The 22,807-nt window shown below is 35.2% G+C and overlaps 1 protein-coding gene across 1 annotated transcript in view; it reads right to left on the reverse strand.

The window, feature by feature from the left end:
* The window catches only part of LOC127835545 (plexin domain-containing protein 2-like), a 122,167-nt gene that overhangs the window by 16,500 nt on the left and 82,860 nt on the right, over window positions 1-22,807 (reverse strand). Inside the window, exons 7-11 of the mRNA XM_052361981.1 lie at window positions 18,997-19,064; window positions 16,283-16,388; window positions 12,908-13,003; window positions 11,971-12,113; window positions 2,745-2,808 (exon numbers count right to left, since the gene is read on the reverse strand). Coding sequence (XP_052217941.1) covers window positions 2,745-2,808; window positions 11,971-12,113; window positions 12,908-13,003; window positions 16,283-16,388; window positions 18,997-19,064 — 477 coding nt within the window. The remainder of the gene's footprint in view (window positions 1-2,744; window positions 2,809-11,970; window positions 12,114-12,907; window positions 13,004-16,282; window positions 16,389-18,996; window positions 19,065-22,807) is intronic.

The following is a 22,807-nucleotide window of genomic DNA, read 5'->3' on the forward strand; positions in this document are numbered from 1 at the left end:
GTGTGTGTTCTCTGCAGATATTGAAAATAAGATGTCAAACAACTTCCATCCTATCATCTGTCACTTTCAAATTAACAAAATATACATAAATTAAGTATGCAAAACTGATAATGACAATTATGATAACCATCCAGAATAATCATTTTGCCCACGTGATCACAAATGAGCAAATTACTTAAGTGCAAACCATTATGATCAATCATAGTGCATCTTGTCTGACGATGCATAAAAATAAAATAATTTAATTTCTGTTCAGCCTATTAACCACAGAATAATGATGATGTATTGAAGGATGACAGCTCAACTCAAAAACAAACGTGCATGCAATCAATCAACCAGGCTTGCATGAAATCAAGTTTCGCAAATGTGTTGCAGGATTTTTATGTCCCCCACCACAATAGTGGGGGACATATTGTTTTTGCCCTGTCTGTTGGTTGGTCTGTTGGTCTGTTGGTTGGTTTGCGCCAACTTTAACATTTTGCAATAACTTTTGCTATATTGAATATAGCAACTTGATATTTGGCATGCATGTGTATCTCATGGAGCTGCACATTTTGAGTGGTGAAAGGTCAAGGTCATCCTTCAAGGTCAAAAGTACAATCCAAGGCAAGTAATAAGCTTTAAAAGGGAGATAATTTTTATATCTTCAATATTGCAAAAGTTATGGCCAATGTTAAAGTTTTCAGACAGACTGACGGACGCACGGACAGACAGTTCAAATGCAGTTCAAATGCTATATGCCACCCTACCGGGGGCATCAAAAGTTCATAAACACAAACATTTCCTGTTCATGGAAAGTTTGCAGAATAGTGAAATCATATTTTCTATTCAAAGATTTGAAGCAATAGACGTCTAATTGGGACCTGGCTAGTCCTCTTGAGAGTATGTCTACACATAACCTGATGTGGGCACACCGGGCACAGGTCTTATTTAACAATAACAACTAATCAACAATTGAATTTCAGTTTATGTTTAATGTAACAGGTACAAGCTATTTTTTGAAAGTGGGGTAAAGTAAATTTCGTGACTGATTAACACGCATTTATTTGTATTTAAATAACTTAATTTGTATGCTGCTTTTTACCAACTTATTTGGTTGGTTTACAGACTGTAAGTAACATTGGGCCATGAAACACAAAAGCATGTAAAAATCAAAGCCCTGAAGGCACTGAAGTGTTCGCTATTACATAATCTTAGTCGCAACTCAGTTTTCAAAATTATGTTATAGCTTTTTATATCGCAAGTTTGAAATGAACACAACCCATTCAAATTTATAAAGAGTGTGTCTTAAAGCACAGGTCGAGATGTGTGTGCACTATTTATCCTCATATTTAAGTTATAAAGATAACTTAGACAAAATTACAACAATATGTCTCTTTTTTTTCACAATTGGTTGCTGCACTGGCAACCATCTTTAGAATTTTGGTTGCCTTGTTTAAGAATAACAAGCCTATAATCATGTACATGTTGTGGTATGTGTATCTAATACTTAATCTATTTTCTTTAAATTATTGAGCAACAATATTGCCCACATGACAGACTTTTAATGCAGCTTTAAGCCCCATAATCCCTGAAAGCAGCCAATATTTACAGATTTCAATGATAAACTGGCCAATGTCGTTGCACAAGCTGTTATAAACACTAGACTGACCAATATCGTTAAACAAGCTCTTAAACCTATTGTTTACATAAGGCTGTCTGCTGCAGTGTACCAGTGAAGTATAAACAGGAAGTGGTTACTGTTCCTAGCGTAGTTAACAGCAGACTGACTTGCAGCTATCGTTCCTAGCGTAGCTTAAGCAGACTGACTTGCAAAACAGCCTACGCTTACAACTAAAAATGTACCAGCCACATAACAACTCATTTCTTGGTAGTTTTAAAAAACCTCAGTCATACCCCATACCATGAGAGCGAGAGAAAATCAATAGATTTTTATCCCTGAATATGTGTTGATAACAACACAGAGCCTGAATTGCAACTTTAATAATCAACTTATAAAACACAGTTTTTAATGAATTTCGTGATGTCCCATGTCCAGATGGCAAAACAAACATACCAAAAAGCGCTACTGTCTCACCAAAAAGGGGGGTATGGCATGTATATTAATTAAATATCCTTGGTGTCTTGTGCCAACAAACATAAAGACCATAGATATTTTTTTCTTGTTTGAAACTACATTTTTTACCACACAATTCAGTAGTAACTTAAACCGATTTCAATAGCACCATGACGAAAAATTGCCCTGCTTAATTAAGCTTTCCAATGCCCCGGATTATTGGATTGTGCAATAGTAAAATGGCGGCCATTTTCGGTCCGATTTGGTGGTTTTATTGTCTTAAAATATTTTTTTATCCATTTTTGCATTTAAAAAACATTCTGCGCGCTATACACAGGAGCGCACTATACGTGGAAACCTACGGTAATAAAACAATGTCGAGCTGGTAAACCCGGTCCCACACAGAAGCAAAGTGAACATGGCTACATGTATGTGCAACCAGCATGAAACCCGAACAGCCTACAAGTTACTCACAGCCTGTGCAAGTTTTATGCTATTTGCTGCTAATCAGTATCTAAGGGTTGGTAATAAGGACTTAAACACCTCAATCTAGAAAAAAAGGTCCTACATTTAATTTGATTTTATAAGGGACTACAAATGCATACAAGTGCATATCTAAGTGTTAACGGGTCAACCAGTTTCAAGACCAACCATTGACCGATAAGCCCGACTGGCTTTCAGCACTTACATGTACTGCTGGTCTGTGCTTGGGGAGCCCGAGTTGGGATCTGAGAGCAGTTGGCCGATCCAGACTGAAACAACAATAACAAAAATAGAACTACATCATGGTTCATTATGTCATTTATAATAATGAGGCACATTGTACTTTAATCTTATCCTTGTGATTTTTATTCACTAGCAGTTACTATGGATTCGAGGTGTATAAATTTCACTCAATTTCAATTGCAGACATATTATTCGCATGGTTATAAATTTGTGAAATGTACATTTGGAAAAATAAAATTTCTGAATGCGTCTTGATTGATGACTTTAAAAACAGTTAATATTTGTTCAGATCATAAATTTCTGCAATGGTGGCAGCACAAAAAGCTAGACAATTATACCAATATGAAAATTTATAAATCTATAGTACTGTCAGAAACTGAGGGTGTTTGGAAATGACACAATCTGTAGTTGCATGCTATATGAGAATAAAGTACAGAAATGTACTAACCATGTACATCCCATACACCATCAGTTACTGACAGGATAACAAGTATATCTCTTAATCTAAAATTGATTGTTTTTTTTAAATTGATGTCTCTTGCTGAATCAAAATGCGTACAAAACAAGAATATCAGTGGAGTTAAACTGATGGATGTTCCCTGGTTAAACCCTCTGTAAATATATGGGTTGAGTGGAAACAAACTATTTTAAAGGGGAAATAACTCTCTAAAAACTCACTGGCGTGGAACAAAATAGCAATTTGTGCCATGTTAACTGCACATGTGGGGAGACTGCATATAATGATTCATTAAATTTGGATGATTACCTCTGGTCATCTGACACAGAAACGTAAAATTCATTAGAATCAAAAATCATATTATTCATTAAACGGCAATAACACCCTGACATAGGCAGAACCATCTGAACAACTTTGCCTATCCACTAAATATGGAATCAGCATATACAGTGCACTTTGCATCATTTGCATCATTTGTCTTGAATGGGAAGTAATCATTATTCCAAAGCAAACAACTCCCTTAAAAATCAACCATATAGAACAATTTTACAATATGCCAATGTCCCCTCTAAAAAGAAAGTGCAGGTAATCATTAAATTAAGATCATTAATTAGTTAGATAGTTAGTGTGACAACGAAAAATTCCTATGAAAATGATATTAATAATCAAAAGGGCAGTAACAAAGGGAAAAATAATTGGAACAGAATGACCACACTAAAATGCCAAATTCTTATCATATTTTCTGAAATCTTGAGCCAAAAACAAACAAGAGGGCCTGAAAGGCCCAAAGTCGCTCACCTGAGATAACAAGATATTATTGGGACAAATCTTCTGACCAAGTTTAATGAAGATCGGAAAATAAATGTGGCCTCTAGAGTGTTAACAAGATTTTACTATAGCCATATAAGGAAAAATGCCCCGCCCCTTGGCAGCCATGTTTTTCAAGCAAACATAATTATTTTCGAACTCATTCAAGATATCATTGAGACCAATCTTCTGACCAAATTTCATGAAGATTGGAAATAAATGTGGCCTCTAGAGTGTTAACAAGGTTTTACTAAAGCCATATATAGCCATATAAGGAAAAATGCCCCTTCCCTGGTGGCCATGTTTTTAAAGCAACCAAAACCATTTTGGAACTCATCCAAGATATCATTTGGACAAATCTTCTGACCAAGTCTCATGATGATCGGAAAATAAATGTGACCTCTAGAGTGTTAACAAGGTTTTACTATAGCCATATAAGGAAAAATGCCCCGCCCCCGTGGTGGCCATGTTTTTCAACCAACTGGCATCATTTTTGAACTCGTCCAAGATATTCTTGGGATGAATCTTCTGACCAAGTTTAATGAAGATTGGACACAAAATGTGGCCTCAAGAGTGTTAACAAGATTTTACTATCGCCATATATAGCCATATAAGGAAAAATGCCGCAGCCCTTACCACCCATGTTTTTCAAGCAAAGGTTACCATTTTCAAACTCATCCAAGATATCATTGGGACAAATCTTCTGACCAAGTTTCATGAAGATCGGAAATTAAATGTGGCCTCTAGAGTGTTAACAAGGCTTTACTATAGCCATATAAGGAAAAATGCCCCGCCCCCTGGCGGCCATGTTTTTCAACCAACCGGCATCATTTTCGAACTCTTCCAAGATATTATTGGGATGAATTTTCTGACCATGTTTCATAAAGATCAGACATTAAATGTGGCCCCTAGAGTGTTAACAAGATTTTACTATAGCCATATATAGCCATTTAAGGAAAAATGCCCCGCCCCTTGGCAGCCATGTTTTTCAAGCAAACATAACCATTTTGGAACTCATCCAAGATATTATTGAGAATAATCTTCTGACCAAGTTTCATGAAGATTGGACAATAAATGTGGCTTCTAGAGAGTTAACAAGGCAAATGTTGACGGCGCACAACGCACGATGGACGACGGACAAAAGGCAATCACAAAAGCTCACCATGAGCACAACGTACTCAGGTGAGCTAAAAAAGACATATGCATAATCAAAGGGCAATAATTCCCTGAAAAATATTTTTGCCTCTGCATATCCACTATCATACATGCCATACGTCCCGATCTCGGCGGGACAGTCCCGCTTTTGGGCCCTTTGTCCCGCCGTCCCGCCATGAGACGATTTGTCCCGACATTCGTAAAAAACGATGTAAGGTGTATAGGTTCCCAATAAAATTCGCTATTCAAGCTCTGTTTCGCTAACACTTAACACCGCTAATCCCTTTATTGCCCCCCAATTAACAATCCGATTCTACTTATCGTGTGTACCAGTGTTGTTTATGACACCTTATCAGCGATTTATCGGCTAATTATTGATTTCATCAGACATTCACACCATGGTGGTCTTCCAGATAGTGGTCGCTTATTGCTATCGATAGTTTTATAATTATGAAATAAATGTTGAAAATGTGTTTATTTTGTATTTGTTTGAAACGGTTTACAAAACAATTGTTTTGTAATATTAACGCTACGTCATAAATGAGTCTTTTACATTCAATGTTTAGTTCCAATATAGCGGGATATTCCGAATGTGCAATATACCAAAATCGCAACAAACAGTCCAATAAGTGATACCCATCCTGTCTAGTGTAATTGTAATAAAAACAACGAGGTGCTATGCATGACAGTTTGACCCTACTCCAATTAAGCTAAATACAACGAGGTGCTATGCATGACAGTTTGACCCTACTCCAATTAAGCCGCGACAATTGACAAGTAACAAACTGCGCATGGACACATGCTTAAACAAACATCGCAACAAACAGTAAAAGAGTTACCCATCTTGTCTTGTGTTATTGTAATAAAAACAACGTGTTGTTATTCATGACAGTTTGACACTACCCCAATACAGCGCCTGACAATTCACAATTCAGTTTAATCTGTGTATATAGGAAGAAAACAAAATACGGAAATGTGTACGGCCGCGCATTCCGTGTGTAACTGTTCGGTAGATAGTGTACTGTAACCCGTACTTTCAGTCAACTGGATAGCCTCCCCTGCGTTAATGTTTGCCATTGAAATTAATATAATGAGTATTGTTGTCGTAATGTTCTAGATTTTGTACTCTTAAACAGATGAATATTATCTTCGTTGTTTGCTATTGTCTTATTTAATAAAACTGTTATTGTTATGTTTTAGATTTCATGCTTCATATCAGATGTTTTATGTCTTGAATAAAAGTATCAAGAGTTTTTGTTAGTACTATACTGACTATAGTAAAGGTGGAATGATAGATCGTTTTAGGTGTCCTGCTTTTTGGTCAAATGTCCCGACATTTTTTTATGAAATGTCCCGCTTTGGACCTAAAAAATTATGGCATGTATGCCACTATGCACAGTCATATCAAATTTCGTCAAATTGGCATTATTAGTTTCAAAGATATTTAGCGCAAACGAAAAGTGTAACAGACCGAAAAATATATTAATGGAGAAGAAAGGCATGATTATCGCAGGCTGTCAAGTGATCTTTTTTCAAAAAGTAGGAAAAAATAGAAACTACTTTTGCAAAAAAAGTAGGAAAAAAGTAGGAAAAAAGTAGGAAAAAGTAGGAACTTTTCCCTCAAAGTAGGAATACATAATACAAATTTTTTAGACACAGGTCCAGGAAACATAGCTTGAAAGAGAGCAGGAGTGCCATCACATGTTCTGTATGGATACCCACTTGAAGCTATCTTAAGGGCCCAGAGGATTTCAGCCTTTTGTACCTGTTCCTTGTGTGATGGATGTACTTGCATACAGATAGATTTATCCCCACCACCCTGAGAGCTGCTTGGCTTTGGAGCACTTCCAAACAAACGCTTTTGTGAATTATCATGCATGCATTTCATGTTTTCCTTGTATTTTTGTCCATCTGCATGACTTATCAGTTGATTAGCACCAGAATTACTACACAAGATGGACTTCATTCAGACAGTACAATATCCTGCAAACTCATTGCCAGTATCTCTCTTGCACCACGATCCAAGTGTTTTTCCACTGTTGTCCAACTTCTCCATCCATGAAGGGTTAAACTTTGTTTTCCCACTAGGCATTTTAGCACTTATAGTGTATCTATGATATTAAGTTTCAAGCAAAGCTACCCTGATAAAGAAGTATAGTTAGATGCTGTTCATTTTGGTGTATCATCAAATAAGTGGTTAGAGGTCTTCTGTGTATCGATATAAAAATGGTAATATATTGTGCATGTTATATCCTTAAGCAGAAGACCAAATTTTTTTAGTGATACACCAACTTGTTGTACAAGATTAATACAAATGTACTAGTATATAAAGCAGTGTCAATGCTCTGCTACAGCTACATTGTGAAACCTTTAAATTGACAATAGGGTGCAGTTATAAATTATAATGACTTAAGTTACATTTAAAATGACTGGTCATTGCAGAGCAGATTATGCAACTGGAGATAGGACCTTGTCAGGTCTTATCACCTGACATCTTTTATGACATCATTGATTGGGCAATTAAACAGTTGCACTACATTGTTTATTCCAGTTTCAAATAATGGTTTTTACATTATTGATGACGTCGCGGGAGTGTAATAATGCCGTTAAATATTTTTAATACTACGCTGTAACACCTTGAAGTTACCTCACTAGCTATTGCATCATTAGACAAGAGATGTGTTTGTCAGAAACACAATGCCCACTATTGCGCCGCTTTGAAATAAAATTTCAATATATCATTTGGCAGCTTTAGAAATTATCTCCCTTTTAAAGCTTATTACTTGCCTTTGATTGTATTTTTTACTTTTGACCTTGAAGGATGACCTTGACCTTTCACCACTCAAAATGTGCAGCTTCATGAGATACACATGCATGCCAAATATCAAGTTGCAAGCTTCCATATTGCAAAAGTTATGGCCCATGTTAAAGTTTTCAGACGGACACACAGACAGACAGACAGACAAACGGACTGACAGCACAACTGCTATATGCCACCCTACCGACAGCATAAAAATGTATCAGGGCATTTAGGCTATGTGCATTTATCTTTAATTACTAAACATGATGTACCTATGATATCAATAGAACAGCATATGCGTTGTCATGTAATACGTAATTTATTACATTATATTTGTAAATGATGAAAACTCAGCAAAGCATCAGTTTTATCTTTTTCAAATAACTTGTGTAATAAATTCCATATTACATAACCACTCATACAATACATGTATCTCTATATCTCTACATTCCAAACAGCAATATCATGTAAACATGCATAAGGTTTGGTCAAATTGTTGTCAATGGAAACAAAATAAAACTGGAATAAACAATGGGTTCCCTAAGCTCTTGCATCACTGGGAACTGTGTAAGGTAGGGATGTCTGCAGTGTACAAATGCTTAGGAAGTAAACAAGGCACTATAATTGTTACTTTAAAAAAAACTTTCGTCAATAATTTCAAAAGTTACATAAGAAATAAATATTTATGTTTCCTGAAGAGGTGCTAGCAGACAGTCAGCATGTGTTGTCAGGTCTCATCTAGATGAATGCACCTTAACAGGGATATAGTCATGCCATAGATTCATTCATCCTGCAAGTTTACTAAATTCTTCATTGAAAATGAAAAAGTAGGAATAGTAGGAAGATTTGGTAAAAAAATAGGGTAAAAGTAGGATCCTGATGAAAAAGTCGGAAATAGTAGGAAAAAGTATGACCGCTTGACAGCCTGTTATCGGGAATTTTTTTTAAGACCACTGCAAACTCAATTTTATGTTATTTTTAATAGAAACATATGGTTAAAGCGGTGACTATATACAGGGACTACCCTATGGGCGACTAGAGCGATAATTTCGCTCTAACGCTCGTGATTTCGCCCTACGAGCCCAGAAAAGCGAAGATAAAGTCGCCCGATTTTTCGAGTACACAAGACCGGAAAAGCGAAAATTAATCAAGCCGCCCTTTTATTTAGCATTTAGCAAGTTTATTGGTTGTGTTTTATCTAACAGTTACACGATTTACCCCCCGCATGGATCGTTATTTGACCGTGACAAAGCAGTTCCTTAATATTGGTTGCTATCACAACACACTCGTGCCTCTTCGCTGGTGCTGTAAGTTGTCTAATGATTACGTGATAATTTATTGGCCATCCGATAATAGCATTGGTTTTTGGCAGACTGCACAGTTGAAGAAAGTCGGCAAAAATAATTAAAGCAAAACAAAGTTGATCAAAGGTCTATTAATTACGTAGATCAACTATGAAGTCCAGCCAGTTTTGTCAGTTTGATAATCCACCGATAATTACATGTACGAGTCACACACATCTTATATAAACTGGGATCACAGTTCATTTTTTACACTAATAAGTCATAATACTGCACATAAATATTGAGAAAACACATTTCCTTGATTATATATAAATAATCCGAGTAGAATTAAATTGCTACGTCATGACCTTCGACATTGCAAATGGCGGACGTAATGTAACATTCAACCCGCGTTCAATTCAAAGCTAGCGATTCAAATTACAAGTAATGGTGATTCAATAATGGAGAAAGCATTAACTGGATTTAACAAACATTTGACTAGGTTTGTTAAACCAGATAACAACAAGGAACATTTGGATTATTAAAGTAACAGGTAAGGCATTCTTAAGTGTACATATTTCGGACATGTAAAGTATTTGGATAAACAGTAATTGATATACTAGATGTTCCATGTATTAAGATTGCGTTTTGTTACAAAAGCATTCATAGGGATGATGATTATATAATGATGATAAATATGTGAAGAAAAGGTGCTACCGGTACATATCTTAAATTACTTAAATGTGTTAAATTACTTAAATGTGTTATGATAAAGTAGATTTTAATGAGAATTTATTGTTTTTACAAATAAACATACTGTGAAACCATTTATTTTCATCAGCACGAAATTTCGTCCTTTTTAAAAAAATGACTATTTCGTCAGCACTTAAATTCGTCCATTTCTGGTTTTGAAAAAAAAGTGTCCGATTTGTTTGTAATGTTTGTAATACATGTAATACGCGGTTGCGAAAAAATCGTGCTGGGGAAAGAGGGGTGACACTTGGTAGTCACTTGCAGGAGGTGGGCCTTGTTTGGCATATGCCAATTAACAAGTCTGTTATTTCAGGTGATAGTAACTGTCCCTTATTATTTTGTGTCATTGACACGTTCTTTGTTATGATTAGCGGATAAGTGGGACTGAATAACCGTTAACGAGTGTTTTAAACAACAAAGCCAATTGCCAATTAGTCTTTTTCCATTACAATCACAGTCAAACTGATAACAATCTTACCTTTATCGGCGCCAATTAGAGAAGGTGCAAACATTATGGGTTATAGTTAGCGTAAGCTAAATAAAACAAAATTTACACTTGTGCATTTTTCATGAGTATGGGATTTAGTCTGAATGACTGTAGTTTCATTAAAATTTGGTCAATGCAGTTATCAAACTTGTTCTATTATACGAAAGAGGATCTAGTTCGCTAAGTGTTTTTTTTCTGAATGGAACGCTGCATTTATTGATAAACAACAGTATTAAATCTATAAAAAAAAGTTTTTGTTATAAAAAAACAAAGGTACGGGTTTTTATGTATATGTACAAAAATAGTAGATGCAGTTCAAACCAAACAACCAAACACAAATCGATATGTTCTTTATTAATTTGTAATAAAAGCGCAGAATATATTTCAGTCAGGTGTTGATCACACATCGTCATATTTTAATTGCGTTTAATAGTATTGTCTTTAATCCGGATTCGCCGCGTGTTGGCTGTATAATCTGCAACACCCCTGACAAACACAATACACACAATGGGTAATAAAGTTGTTAACAATTAGCGCTAATCAACACTATTATACCTAAACGAAGACGACGCATTCGATACAGCCTTATTGCATTCGCCTTTTACAGGAAATGTCAGTTGTCAGTACACTGTATAATGTACACCCCTTTGTGTCAAAACCGGATTTAACTTGAGTGTGAATAGTCGACTGTTTCATGTTCTTTGTATCAATACCATCCGGGTATCTGTACTATAAGTATAACAGTCTAAAAACAAGGTGCGCGCTTCCGCATATGGGTATTCCAACGTTCAAAAAATTAACCTACGGTTTAGCGTTCACGTCGTCGAACGCATTTAGCAATAAAACTCGTTTTTTTCACTATTTCTTTACTTGCAAAAAATACTAGTGGCTTATAAATTACCTTGCAATCATTTTTTACTCGCATTTTGCGAGTGTGCAAGTGTTAATTTCGAGCCCTGTATATGCGTGGATTACGCTGGATTTAAATGCCTTATGCCTACGGTAGTTCAGTCTTATTTGTTTCAAATATGGGACATGATTGTTCGTTAGGATATTGAATTCGTCCATCGGTCAAAGGACGAAAAAGACGAAAATTAATGTCTGACGAATCATAATGGTTTCACAGTAGTTAAATGATAGAAATAATAAAAGTTGTGAAATAGACATGTTTTGTTTTTGATATTGTTTGCACAAACGTCTCCCTGATTTTCAAAACTTCTCCCTGTTTCAGAAAAAAGGAGTAGTCACTTCTCCCTATTTTTAAGGCCTAGGGTAGTCCCTGTATATAATTTCGTTAACTAGGAGCATTATCATATCATGAAACACATATTCAAAATCAAATGACATCAAGAAAATAAACAAAAAATAATCTCATTGCGCTACATCATAGGCCTTGTAAGGAATTTTATCTGTAAACAGGAAACACTGATTAGCATAGTGACGTACCAAATGCACACAACCCTGGTCGAGCCACTCCTGCCTGTACCAGTCCACGCTGTCCGAGCATCGGTTGATTACACCGCACCACTTGCACGTGAAACCAATCTTCGAGTTGACACATGACTCGCATTCCGAGTACTGGTTGCAAGCTGCAATAGAGGTGATATCCAGCAAGGGTAACAAATACCAGTATGGTCAAGCAGATTATTTAATTTTGCGACCGTATAAAGACATGTTAGAGGAAACTATTTTACAATTTCTTTAAAAAAATCAGAATACTTCTCAGCTCTTATCAACAGCTAATAACACTTTTTATACATTTTAATTGTAAAATATCATTCAAATATTGTGTACATTATGTACGGCAATGACATAGAAATTATGATCCATTAAAAACAAGCAAATTCTTTTAATCGATATCCCCGCCAATATGCTTCTGGACACAATAGTGTTGTATTTGACACTCAAAAAAGCCTTTTTTCAAGATACAAAGGGCCATATCTCCGTTATTAACAGATGGTATACAATGCCATTTGGCGTGCATCATCCTCTTATCCATATATATACTCATAACAAGTTTCAATGAAATCCGCCAAAGCACTTCCAAGATATGGCTCCGGACACAAAAAAGCTTTTTTTCAAGATACAAAGGGCGATAACTCCGTTATTAACAGATAGTGTACAATGCCATTTGGCGTGCATCATCCTCTTATCCATATATATACTCATACCAAGTTTCAATGAAAGCCGCCAAAGCACTTCCAAGATATGGCTCCGGACACAAAAGAGTCGGACGGACGGACGGAAAGAGGACGGACGGAAGAGGACGGACGAAAGGATGAACAACGCCAAAACAATATCCCTCCGCCTATGGCGGGGGATAATAAAGTACAAGTTAGCACATAAACAATGACAATAGGGTAATAAGGGAGACAGCACTTACTTGGCAGTGGATGAAGTATCACCACAGTTCCCTCCCTTATGTCAGATGTATTCAAAAGAACTCTGTGGTACTCATAAATTGTTCGTCGTTTCTTGCCTGTTGAAACAAATACAGACTTTGAAATAAGAATGCAAAGAATAATAGACTCAAACACCTTAAGGAAATGGCAGAAACAATTACTTTAAATAATGATGTATATTTTATAACCTCATTCATTAAAGATATTATTGATTTTCATTGATAAATACAAAATCTGCATTTAAAGTACTATGAAATGCATAAGAGTGTCATTCCAAATGATAACACAACAGACGGTTTTAGTTTAGCCAAAGGTCATTTAGAGCATTTAAATGCGTGCCTTTTTTTCATTTATATCAAATATAGTATAATAACAAAAATATATATCAAACATTGGTACAGAGTGTGAACATTATACAAATTCATTATACAAATTCAACAGGTTTGAATAGTTTTCAAAGAGAAAATCTATCTATTCTCATGTTTATTACCTTTAATAAATTGATATTTTTATTTAAGGTTTATTTTGTAATAACCTTTTGACTCCGAAATGATGTTCCACTCTTTAATTAAACAAGAGCTGTCTCTGAAGGATGACATGAAGTTATGAGCATTTTTCGAAACCTAAACGCAGATTTCGAAACCTAATCGCGGACCCTAAGTTCAAGGTCAAGGTCAAAGGGGTCAAAATTTGTGTGCGTTAAAAGGTTATATCTCAAGGGACATAGAAGTTATGAGCATTTTTCAAAACCTAAACACTGATTTTGAAACCAAAACGTGGACCCTAAGTTCAAGATTAAGGTCACAGGGGTCAAAATTTGTGTGCGTATGGAAAGGACTTGTCCATATACACATGCATACCAAATATGAAGGTTATAGCTCAAGGAACATAGAAGTTATGAGCTTTTTCGAAACCTAAACGCAAAGTGTGACGGACAGACGGACGGATAGTCCGATCACTATATGCCCTCTTTTGGGGGGCATAAAAATGTTATGCTGACAGAAATTAAAGATTTAACATAATATTATATAATGACCAATCACTTGGATGCACTTGATAAAATAAGCATTCTCACTTTTGCAGTTATGGTACAGGTCCATTCAACTTTGCAACCAATTGAACATGAAGCGAAAAATAACAATATAAACTGCACCAAAATATAACCCTTCACTGAGTACAAATGTAGGCTATTTACAAATATCTGCATACAAATGACATAAATCCTCTGTTTGTTATATATGATTGGGGAATGAATCTACAGGTATTAAAAATGTTGTAAAGTAAAATCATGTTACAAGGACCACAAGATGCAGGTATCTCAGGGTTCAATGACAATTGCACACTTTACTGAGTGAAGGATTATCTTGTATGGTTCAGTATGAGAGCAATTATTAGAGAAATGTGTTTGAATATGATTGAAATATTCAAGCTGTTATCACATAATGTCTCTAAGTGTAATTTTTAACTTAATTGTGTTACCTTGAACATGAATTAAAATCTCAACATTAATCAATAGGCATTCACAAAAGACAACATCATAACTTAAAAAAAATATTGAAACCATTTGCTTTAAAATCATTTACCAGCTAAATTTTGAAAATGAGTTAGTGACCTGATAAGCTTTTCCCCATGTTCCGTACAAACTCATTTGCATTTAAAGTACACACATACACATATTTAAGTAGTAACATCAAACAGGCACTATATTACACAGAACTTAATATATTTTAATATAAATAGGATATAATCATCTTTTTTATTATGGAAAAAAGAAAACTGTTCGGAATAAATCAAAGACGTAGATGATAAATGAGCAAAGGTGTTCGTTGCTAAACAGAAAATTGTTTGTTAATAATAAAGTTTAAACATCAGATTTGACAAAAGCTTTGCCCCATATGGCTTATTAAACCTCAGTGATTTCCATAGTTAATCTAGATAATATGCATTGGTTCAAATGTTAATCTAGATAGTTTACATAGGTACAAATGTTAATCAAGATAATATGCATTGATTCAAATATCAATCTAGATAATATGAATAGGTTCAAATGTTAATCTAGATAATATGCCAAGGTTCAAATATTATTGTAGACAATATGAATAGGTTCAAATATTAATCTAGATAATATGCTAAGGTTCAAATGTTAATCTAGATAATATGCATAGGTTAAAATGTTAATCTATATGAGATGCAAAGGCTCAAATGTTAACCTATATAATATGCATAGGTTCAAATATTAATCTTGATAATATGCTCAGGTTCAAATTTTAATCTATATAATATGTATGCTTAGGCTTAATCTTACACAAGGGTAAATTTATCTTAAAATGATAGCTCTCTAAAAAGAACTCTAGATGTAAATGCTTATTGTCTACAAAGCATGCGGTTAACTCTTTCCCACTCAGAAGCAAAGTGATATGCACCCAGCATTAAACCAGAACAACCTGCAAGTAACTTGTAGTCTGTTCAGGTTTTATACTGTTTGCTGCTCATCAATATCATTGGATTGGAAATTAAACATTGAGATTTTCCAAGGGACTACATTTGGGTCAAATTGCGTAACTGAGTGGTAAAGGTGGAATGTTGGAACACCGACAGTCACAACTAATTTTACGACAAGATCGCCTACCAAACGGTGTTTCGCTGTCGAATTAGAAAGCATCCGATATCCCTATCTTCACTGGGTGGGAGGAGGAGTTTATATTCGTTATGAGAATGGGCAGCTGGAAACCATAGAAACATATGATTGTAACCGTCGGATACATGTGGACATTGGGACGCACTCTAACAGGCTTGTATAGTGGTGGGATGTGGTTTACAAATATCATGTCAGCTCCATTTCTTCCAAAGGCATGGTTTGTAGCACGCTTATAGTGTTTGTGACAAAGGAGCACATCCACTGTATGTGGGCTTCGGTACAGAACAAACTTTCAATTATTGCTATATTATTACTTATGTACAGTTTAGCACTTATGTAAAACAGAACATGTTAAAAAGTATATATACCTTTGTTTTTTGAAGATCATTTTATAGAGAAGGATGTTCATGATGTTTAATTGATTTTTCTTCTTTTCAGTCTACAGAAGTATAAACCAATACAAACCTCAAGAATTATCATATTACAAAAGAAATGAAGCTGGTATGAATGAAAACTATTAGTCTATGAGTGGTATGCAGATCAAAATGATAGCATGGTTTAGAAACACACTAGCAAGGACCCAGATGACAGATCTTCACATAAAATGGCTGAATTATACTTTTAAGCATTTCAAAAGACTCATCTGGTTCCTGTGTCTATGATTATTTGGGGGTCAAATGCTCTCAAAACATACAAAACAGGGTGCTCTATTTCGTACTTATGCCATTTTCATCAACGTAAAGCGTGTCATAATAGAATGCATCGGACAGTCCGACCTTGACGCTGTGATTAACATCAGAAATATTGTACACGGGTAATGGTAGCTGAAAATCAACACAACACCAATAAGTAAGCAAAAAATACCTTTTGAAATATATTTATAACAAGGGCTGTTTGTAAAACATGCATGCCCTCCATATGGGCTGTCAGTTGTAGTGGCAGCCATTGTGTGAATACGTTTTTTTCACTGTGACCTTGACCTTTGACCTAGTGACCTGAAAATCAATAGGGGTCATCTGCCAGTCATGATCAATGTACCTATGAAGTTTCATGATCCTAGGCTAAGCGTTCTTGAGTTATCATCTGGAAACCATCTGGTGGACGGACGGACGGACCGACCTACCGACAGACGGTCAGACCGACCGACAGACATGTGCAAAACAATATACCCCCTCTTCTTCCCAGGGGGGCATAATAAAAACATAATGAAATATGCTACATTCACTATGGAGCTGAAAATAAATGCAACATAAATCAGTAATAAACAATGTCTTACTTTAGTTTCTATCTATTTACTTCAGCTCAATTTCATCAAAAGCCAAAGGGTTTTTGAGACACTCTTGAGTTCGTTTCCTGAGTAGAACCAGTACTTGATGTATTTTAAGAGATCTAAAGAATGATCCCACAGTGGGACACCATATCCACTACGACACAGTGACCTGTATGACAACACCTTGGAGAGCTTATGCTCCACAAAGCTGGGTATGGGGTTAAAACTTGCCATAGAAGATAGCAGGCGTCATCATGACACTATAATTATGTTATTAAATACCTCAACACATGATATTCAAAAACCAACATGACAATTTTATTTACACCCACAGGCACAGCAAATGTTTACCTCAGGGACATGATTTGAAAAACAAGAGCTGTGTTTGTGAAACACAATGCCCCCTTCTGCGCCTCTTTGAAACCATATATTTGACCTTTGACCTTGAAGGATGACCTTGACCTTTAACCACTCTATGAGATACACATGCATGCCAAATATCAAGTTGCTATCTTCAATATTGCAAAAGGTATTGCAAAAGTTTAACCAAGGTTAAAGTTTTGGGACAGAATGACAGACAGACAGGCCAAAAACAATAAACCCCCGATCATTTGATACGGGGGCATAACAAAAAAGAGCACTTATAACGTTACATGCCAAATATTACACATCTTTTGCTTTTTTGTTCTAGAGATTTTTAAATGTTCACTTCACAAGTCTTTATAAGTTATATGACCCTTGGGCAAGGTCAGTTCTGACCAAATGGGAATGATTTGATCAATGTTTATAGAGTACCACTAAACAATGTTACAAAGAAAATATTAAAACTCTGTCCTCTGCCGTTTGAGAGATTACAAGGTCATTTACAATATAAGTCTATTTATATCACCTGATCCCTGGTGCATGGCTAGTTTTGACCCTTGGGGCATGATTTGAAAAATCATCATTAAAGACTCTGCACTCAGTTGATATAAAAAACTTTTAAAACTGACAATTAAAAAGGGTCAGGTTAAAGGATTCAGACACAATTCCCAAATTTTGTTTATTTCCAAATAGCATAAAAATTCTAAATCAATCCTAAATGCTTAAATACTACGAAAGTTTGAATTTCAATTGTAAATTACAATTTCATAAACACACAGAAATACTGTGTTCCATTTTATAGAATACTTGCATGTATACAATAAACATGTACATGCAAATAATAAATTAAATACACTGCTTTATTTTTTCCAGAGTAACAAGATTAAAATAAATGGAATCCAAAACCAATTCCATAACCTGTAAAAACTAAATTGCTTTTTCATCATTGAAATACTGTGGTGTTGATCGCTACAACCGTGCTAACTGGTATCAAAAGCACAAACAAGGAATTGTTCAAGCTTAACCAACTGCTTTATTTCTTCCTAAAAAAAAATAAGAATTAAACTTCCCATCATATAAGTGTCAGACCTATTCTGAGCTTGACTTCTGGGTATTTTTTCTTTGTATTCCAGGAGATCAGACAAAAGCAATACTTGTGTCTCTCAAATCTTTATCCTGTACTCCTTGTGACATGGGAGGACCAACAAAACGTGCTTTCGCCTTAGTTTTAATAATAAGAAGCCAGCAAAATATACAATGGCTGACAGAAAATAATTGATAAGAGGATTTGTCCCAGAACATGACTATTCAATTCAATAAGCGAAGCATCATCAAGGTTCAAGAACAGCTCAAACACTTTTTGTCAATATAACATTTCAAACGCAAAAAAGATTTAGCTTTCTCACCCCCCCCCCTCCTCCCAGTTCATAAAATAGACTTGGAGTTGAATGCAATACCACTAATTACTAGAAGCTATTATATCAGTGATGAATACACCCCCATCCCCCAATTAGTAAACATGAACCATCTGATGGCGCTGGTATAGGGAGGGGTCAAGACTTTTCTTTATTCCTAACAATAAGTCTAAGAAATGGTTTATGAAAACATGCCCTAACAAAAAAATTAATTGGCTTTCTACTCGACTTCATTTATTTACACGATCAAATAAAGGCAAAATCGTAATTAATTCATAGACTGCAATGGGTTCAGCTGGGATATTAGAACAGGTTGATGTTTTTTGTCCCCAATCATATCATTTTGCATATCTATAAAACTTTGAAATCATGAATATCACATACCTGTTTGTAGACAAACACTATAGATCCGTTCATGTGAAGAATGACTTGAAACTGGAATGTGCCTGATCCTGCAAAGACAAAAAACATGGAATCATAAACTCCCCCCATTCTATTTGTTATGCCCCAACCTTTTTGTCCCTCTTAAATTTGTCAATGTACTTATAAATAAAGGTATACCAAACATGTTCTTTTGGCTCTTTATGATTGTATAGAGTACAATTAAGTATAAATTGGTGTAAGCATCATAATACTTTTTTATAAGTCATACCTCATGGAATATATACTCAATTGATGTTTTAATAAAAGATCTTCAGTGGAAAAAATACAAAAAGCTATCAATGTTCTTGTAAAAGGTTTTACAGTAACCATACAAAGATTTTTCACACCTTTTCCATTTTCGACCCCACCTCCGGCCATTTTCACGCCATCCCCAGCCATTTTCAACCCACCCCAGGCCATTTTCACCCCCACTCCCACAATTTTCACTCACTTCAACCCATTTCTCTTACATCTAGCATACATTTACCCTGTCCCCCCTTCCAATTATTTCAGTTTACATTCACTCCCAAATTACACCCAAAGCAAAACAATATTAATTTGGAGCATCATTAATTGCTTAGTGTAGTGTATCCTTTAAATGTTAATACTAGAAGCTATTATTTTATCAATTTTAATCATTAAACATTACTCTGAGTATTTTTGATAATCTAGTATGTTATTGTATGTTTTTCCTTCATTATATGACATGCAGTGATACAAGAGATTTGGGGTTGAGAAGGGAAAAGAGGCTAATTAACAATAACCAACTGTTTAAAATCAGAGCACAACAAAAGCCATGTCAATGCACTAAACTGGCTCAAATTCACATTGTTTATAGTATGATAACATACAGTACAGCCAACGCGGAACAAACATATTTCGCGATCTGCAGCGGCAAGGCGAAATGAGTCGATGCCACGTCAGCCGTTGAAGCCGCGGCTGTTTGCGGCGGCAGTCGCATTTCGCCGCATTGCTTCATTATCTGTCCGCCAAGACATGCCGAGGCAAGCCGCGATCCGCGAAATAACGCCGAGTCGATGCGCATCATAAAATAAAAATATTTTTAAAATGATTAGCTAGTCAATAAATTTTAAAAGAACAATTATACTAATATTTAAAATCATAATAAATTTAATGTATCTTTTACTGCATACTTACTGTTTTTCCCGTCGCTACTCATAACCCGATAATCCTGTATATAATCCAGTTTTAAAGCAAATTCTGGTAAATATTTACGATAAAAGTTCTAATAAATTTCAAGAAATCAAACATTCACCATTTTTCTCAAGTGTCAAATAAATTTTGGCATTTGTTTCTTTTTAAAGATGTGATGAAATAACGTCCAATTGGGCGTTTTTTTTTCCACTGAACACGCGTAAATCGCCTGACGTGATGCTCATGTTTTTATACAACACAAAATACACCCACACTTTTCATGCGACGTTCTACATGTCTAAATAATTTTTGCGCGCTTTTTATTGACAAAGGAGACAAAGGATACAACGGATAAAGCACTGTTTATTTGACGCTAGAATTTAATTGTTAATGTCGCGTTAGCATTAAAATTCGGAAGCGTGTTTCGGATTACAAATAGAATAATGCTCATTTGAGGATCGAACAAAACATTTACAGTTGTGCGTAATTAATTCAACGATAATTTGTTTAGGCGCATTAGGTGTCGAATATATTTGAGGACGTGATATTATATAAATAGTCTATAAAGCATCATATAAAAATCATATCCGCTTATTAAAACGTGAAAATATAAACTATGAAAGTAGCGTGAATCTAGGTTTCGACGCTACACAAATGTACATGTAGGTGTATATCTTTGCACTCGATCCGCAGCAAATGTATGCGGCGGATTTATTCCGCGAAAGTACGCGAGGTTAATACAGATGCTGCGCCATTGGGTGGATCGATGCCGCGTGCCTTGGCGATTCGCCGCGTGAACACACGACGCAGCCGCCGAGTACTAACTTTCTGGCCGTGGCGTGACCGAGGATTATGTTTGTTCCGCGTTGGCTGTACTGTACCACATACCAGATCAAGTTTTCATTTAAACAACTAAGAATGACCAAAAATATAAAACAATGGAAAACTTATAATCCATCCATGTGTAAGAAATGCAATTTCAACAAGATGCAGGGCTCGACATTAACTTTTGAAGCCACTTGTCCGGTCGGACAAGTAGACCATAATTTCACTTGTCCTGACCAAAAAGCAACTTGTCCTGACCATTATATCTTCATTCTGCTCAGTACTTTGCAAAATAATGAAATACTACAAAATGCTCAAATCATAAAGACTTGAATCATTCAAATTACATGTAAACATAATTGTAGGCAATTTCAATACAAAAAGAACTGACAAGAATAACAGGAAAACTCGAAATTATTGATTTTTAAACATTATACAAAGCCATAATAGCCGACAAAAACTTGTGTGTTGCCAACATCAAACAGAAAATGTTAAAAGTGATGTATATGTACAGTACTTAACTGATATTTAAAAAAAAAAATCATTCTATACATAGAGAGGACGTCACTACGTTAATTGTCTGTAAGATCGGTGTGTACCGGTGTCGTAAAATGCATATTCTTTACAAGGGAGAATATTCTTGTTATCTTGGCAAAGAAAAAAATGTTAAGGGTTGCTTCCCTTGTGAACAGTTCAGTGTAGTACATATATCACATGGAACTATCGGAATATCTCGGGCTTCGACGATAAAACGCATACAAAATATACTCGGAAAAGTTGAGTGATATCTCCACAGAAATAATGGCTTTAAAGGCATTTTTTCTAAGTTTTACAATAATAATGACCACTTGTCCTGTCGGACTAGCAAATATCTTTATTTACTTGTCTGGACTAACAATTTGGTTGTCCCGGACAGTCAGACTACCTTTAATGTCGAGCCCTGAAGATGTGTTTGTGAAACACTATGTCCCCCCATATATTTGACATTTGACCTTGACCTTGAATGATGACCTTGACCTTTCATCACACAAAATGTGCAGCTCCATGAGATACACATGCATTTTAAATATCAAGTTGCTATCTTCAATAATTCAAAATTTGAACTTTAACCTTGACCTTTGACCTTGAAGGATGACCTTGACCTTTCACCACTCAAAATGTGCAGCTCCATGAGATACACATGCATGCCAAATATCAAGTTGCTATCTTCAATAGTAAAAAAGTTATGGCCAATGTAAAAGTTTGACGCAAACAAACCAACAAAGAAACAAAGCAACAAACCAACAGACAGGGCAAAAACAATATGTCCCCCAGTATAGACTGAGGGACATGAAAAGATTTCAGTGAAACATGATGCATTAAATGTGTGCTTCAATTATTTTTTAATACTTGCTTAGTTTAATTAGTTTCCAGGAAAATGTTAAATGAATTTCACAAAATCAGGATTCTGCTTTAAAATTGAGAAAATACTAATTAATCTCATTATAATTGACAATAAAATATCAACTACAAAAAATCATGTTGTTCGGTACATCTTTTAACATTTGGAGATGAACAAGTTTTCCTTTTTAGACAAAAAACAATGATATTATTTGCTGTATTATTGAATAATAAATGATTAATTTGGTTAAATCCAACAACTGTCGGGCTAGGCAATTAAATCAGTGATGCATTTGAGTCTCAAGGACTTGATTCCATTATTAGTAACGTTCGAATAATCTTTCATATATTTTTTTAAATATTTGGTTAAAGTGTTAAACACAATCTAAAATGGTTTTGTCATTATATTAAT

This window comes from Dreissena polymorpha, chromosome 6, assembly GCF_020536995.1.
Source record: "Dreissena polymorpha isolate Duluth1 chromosome 6, UMN_Dpol_1.0, whole genome shotgun sequence".
NCBI lineage: Eukaryota > Metazoa > Mollusca > Bivalvia > Myida > Dreissenidae > Dreissena > Dreissena polymorpha.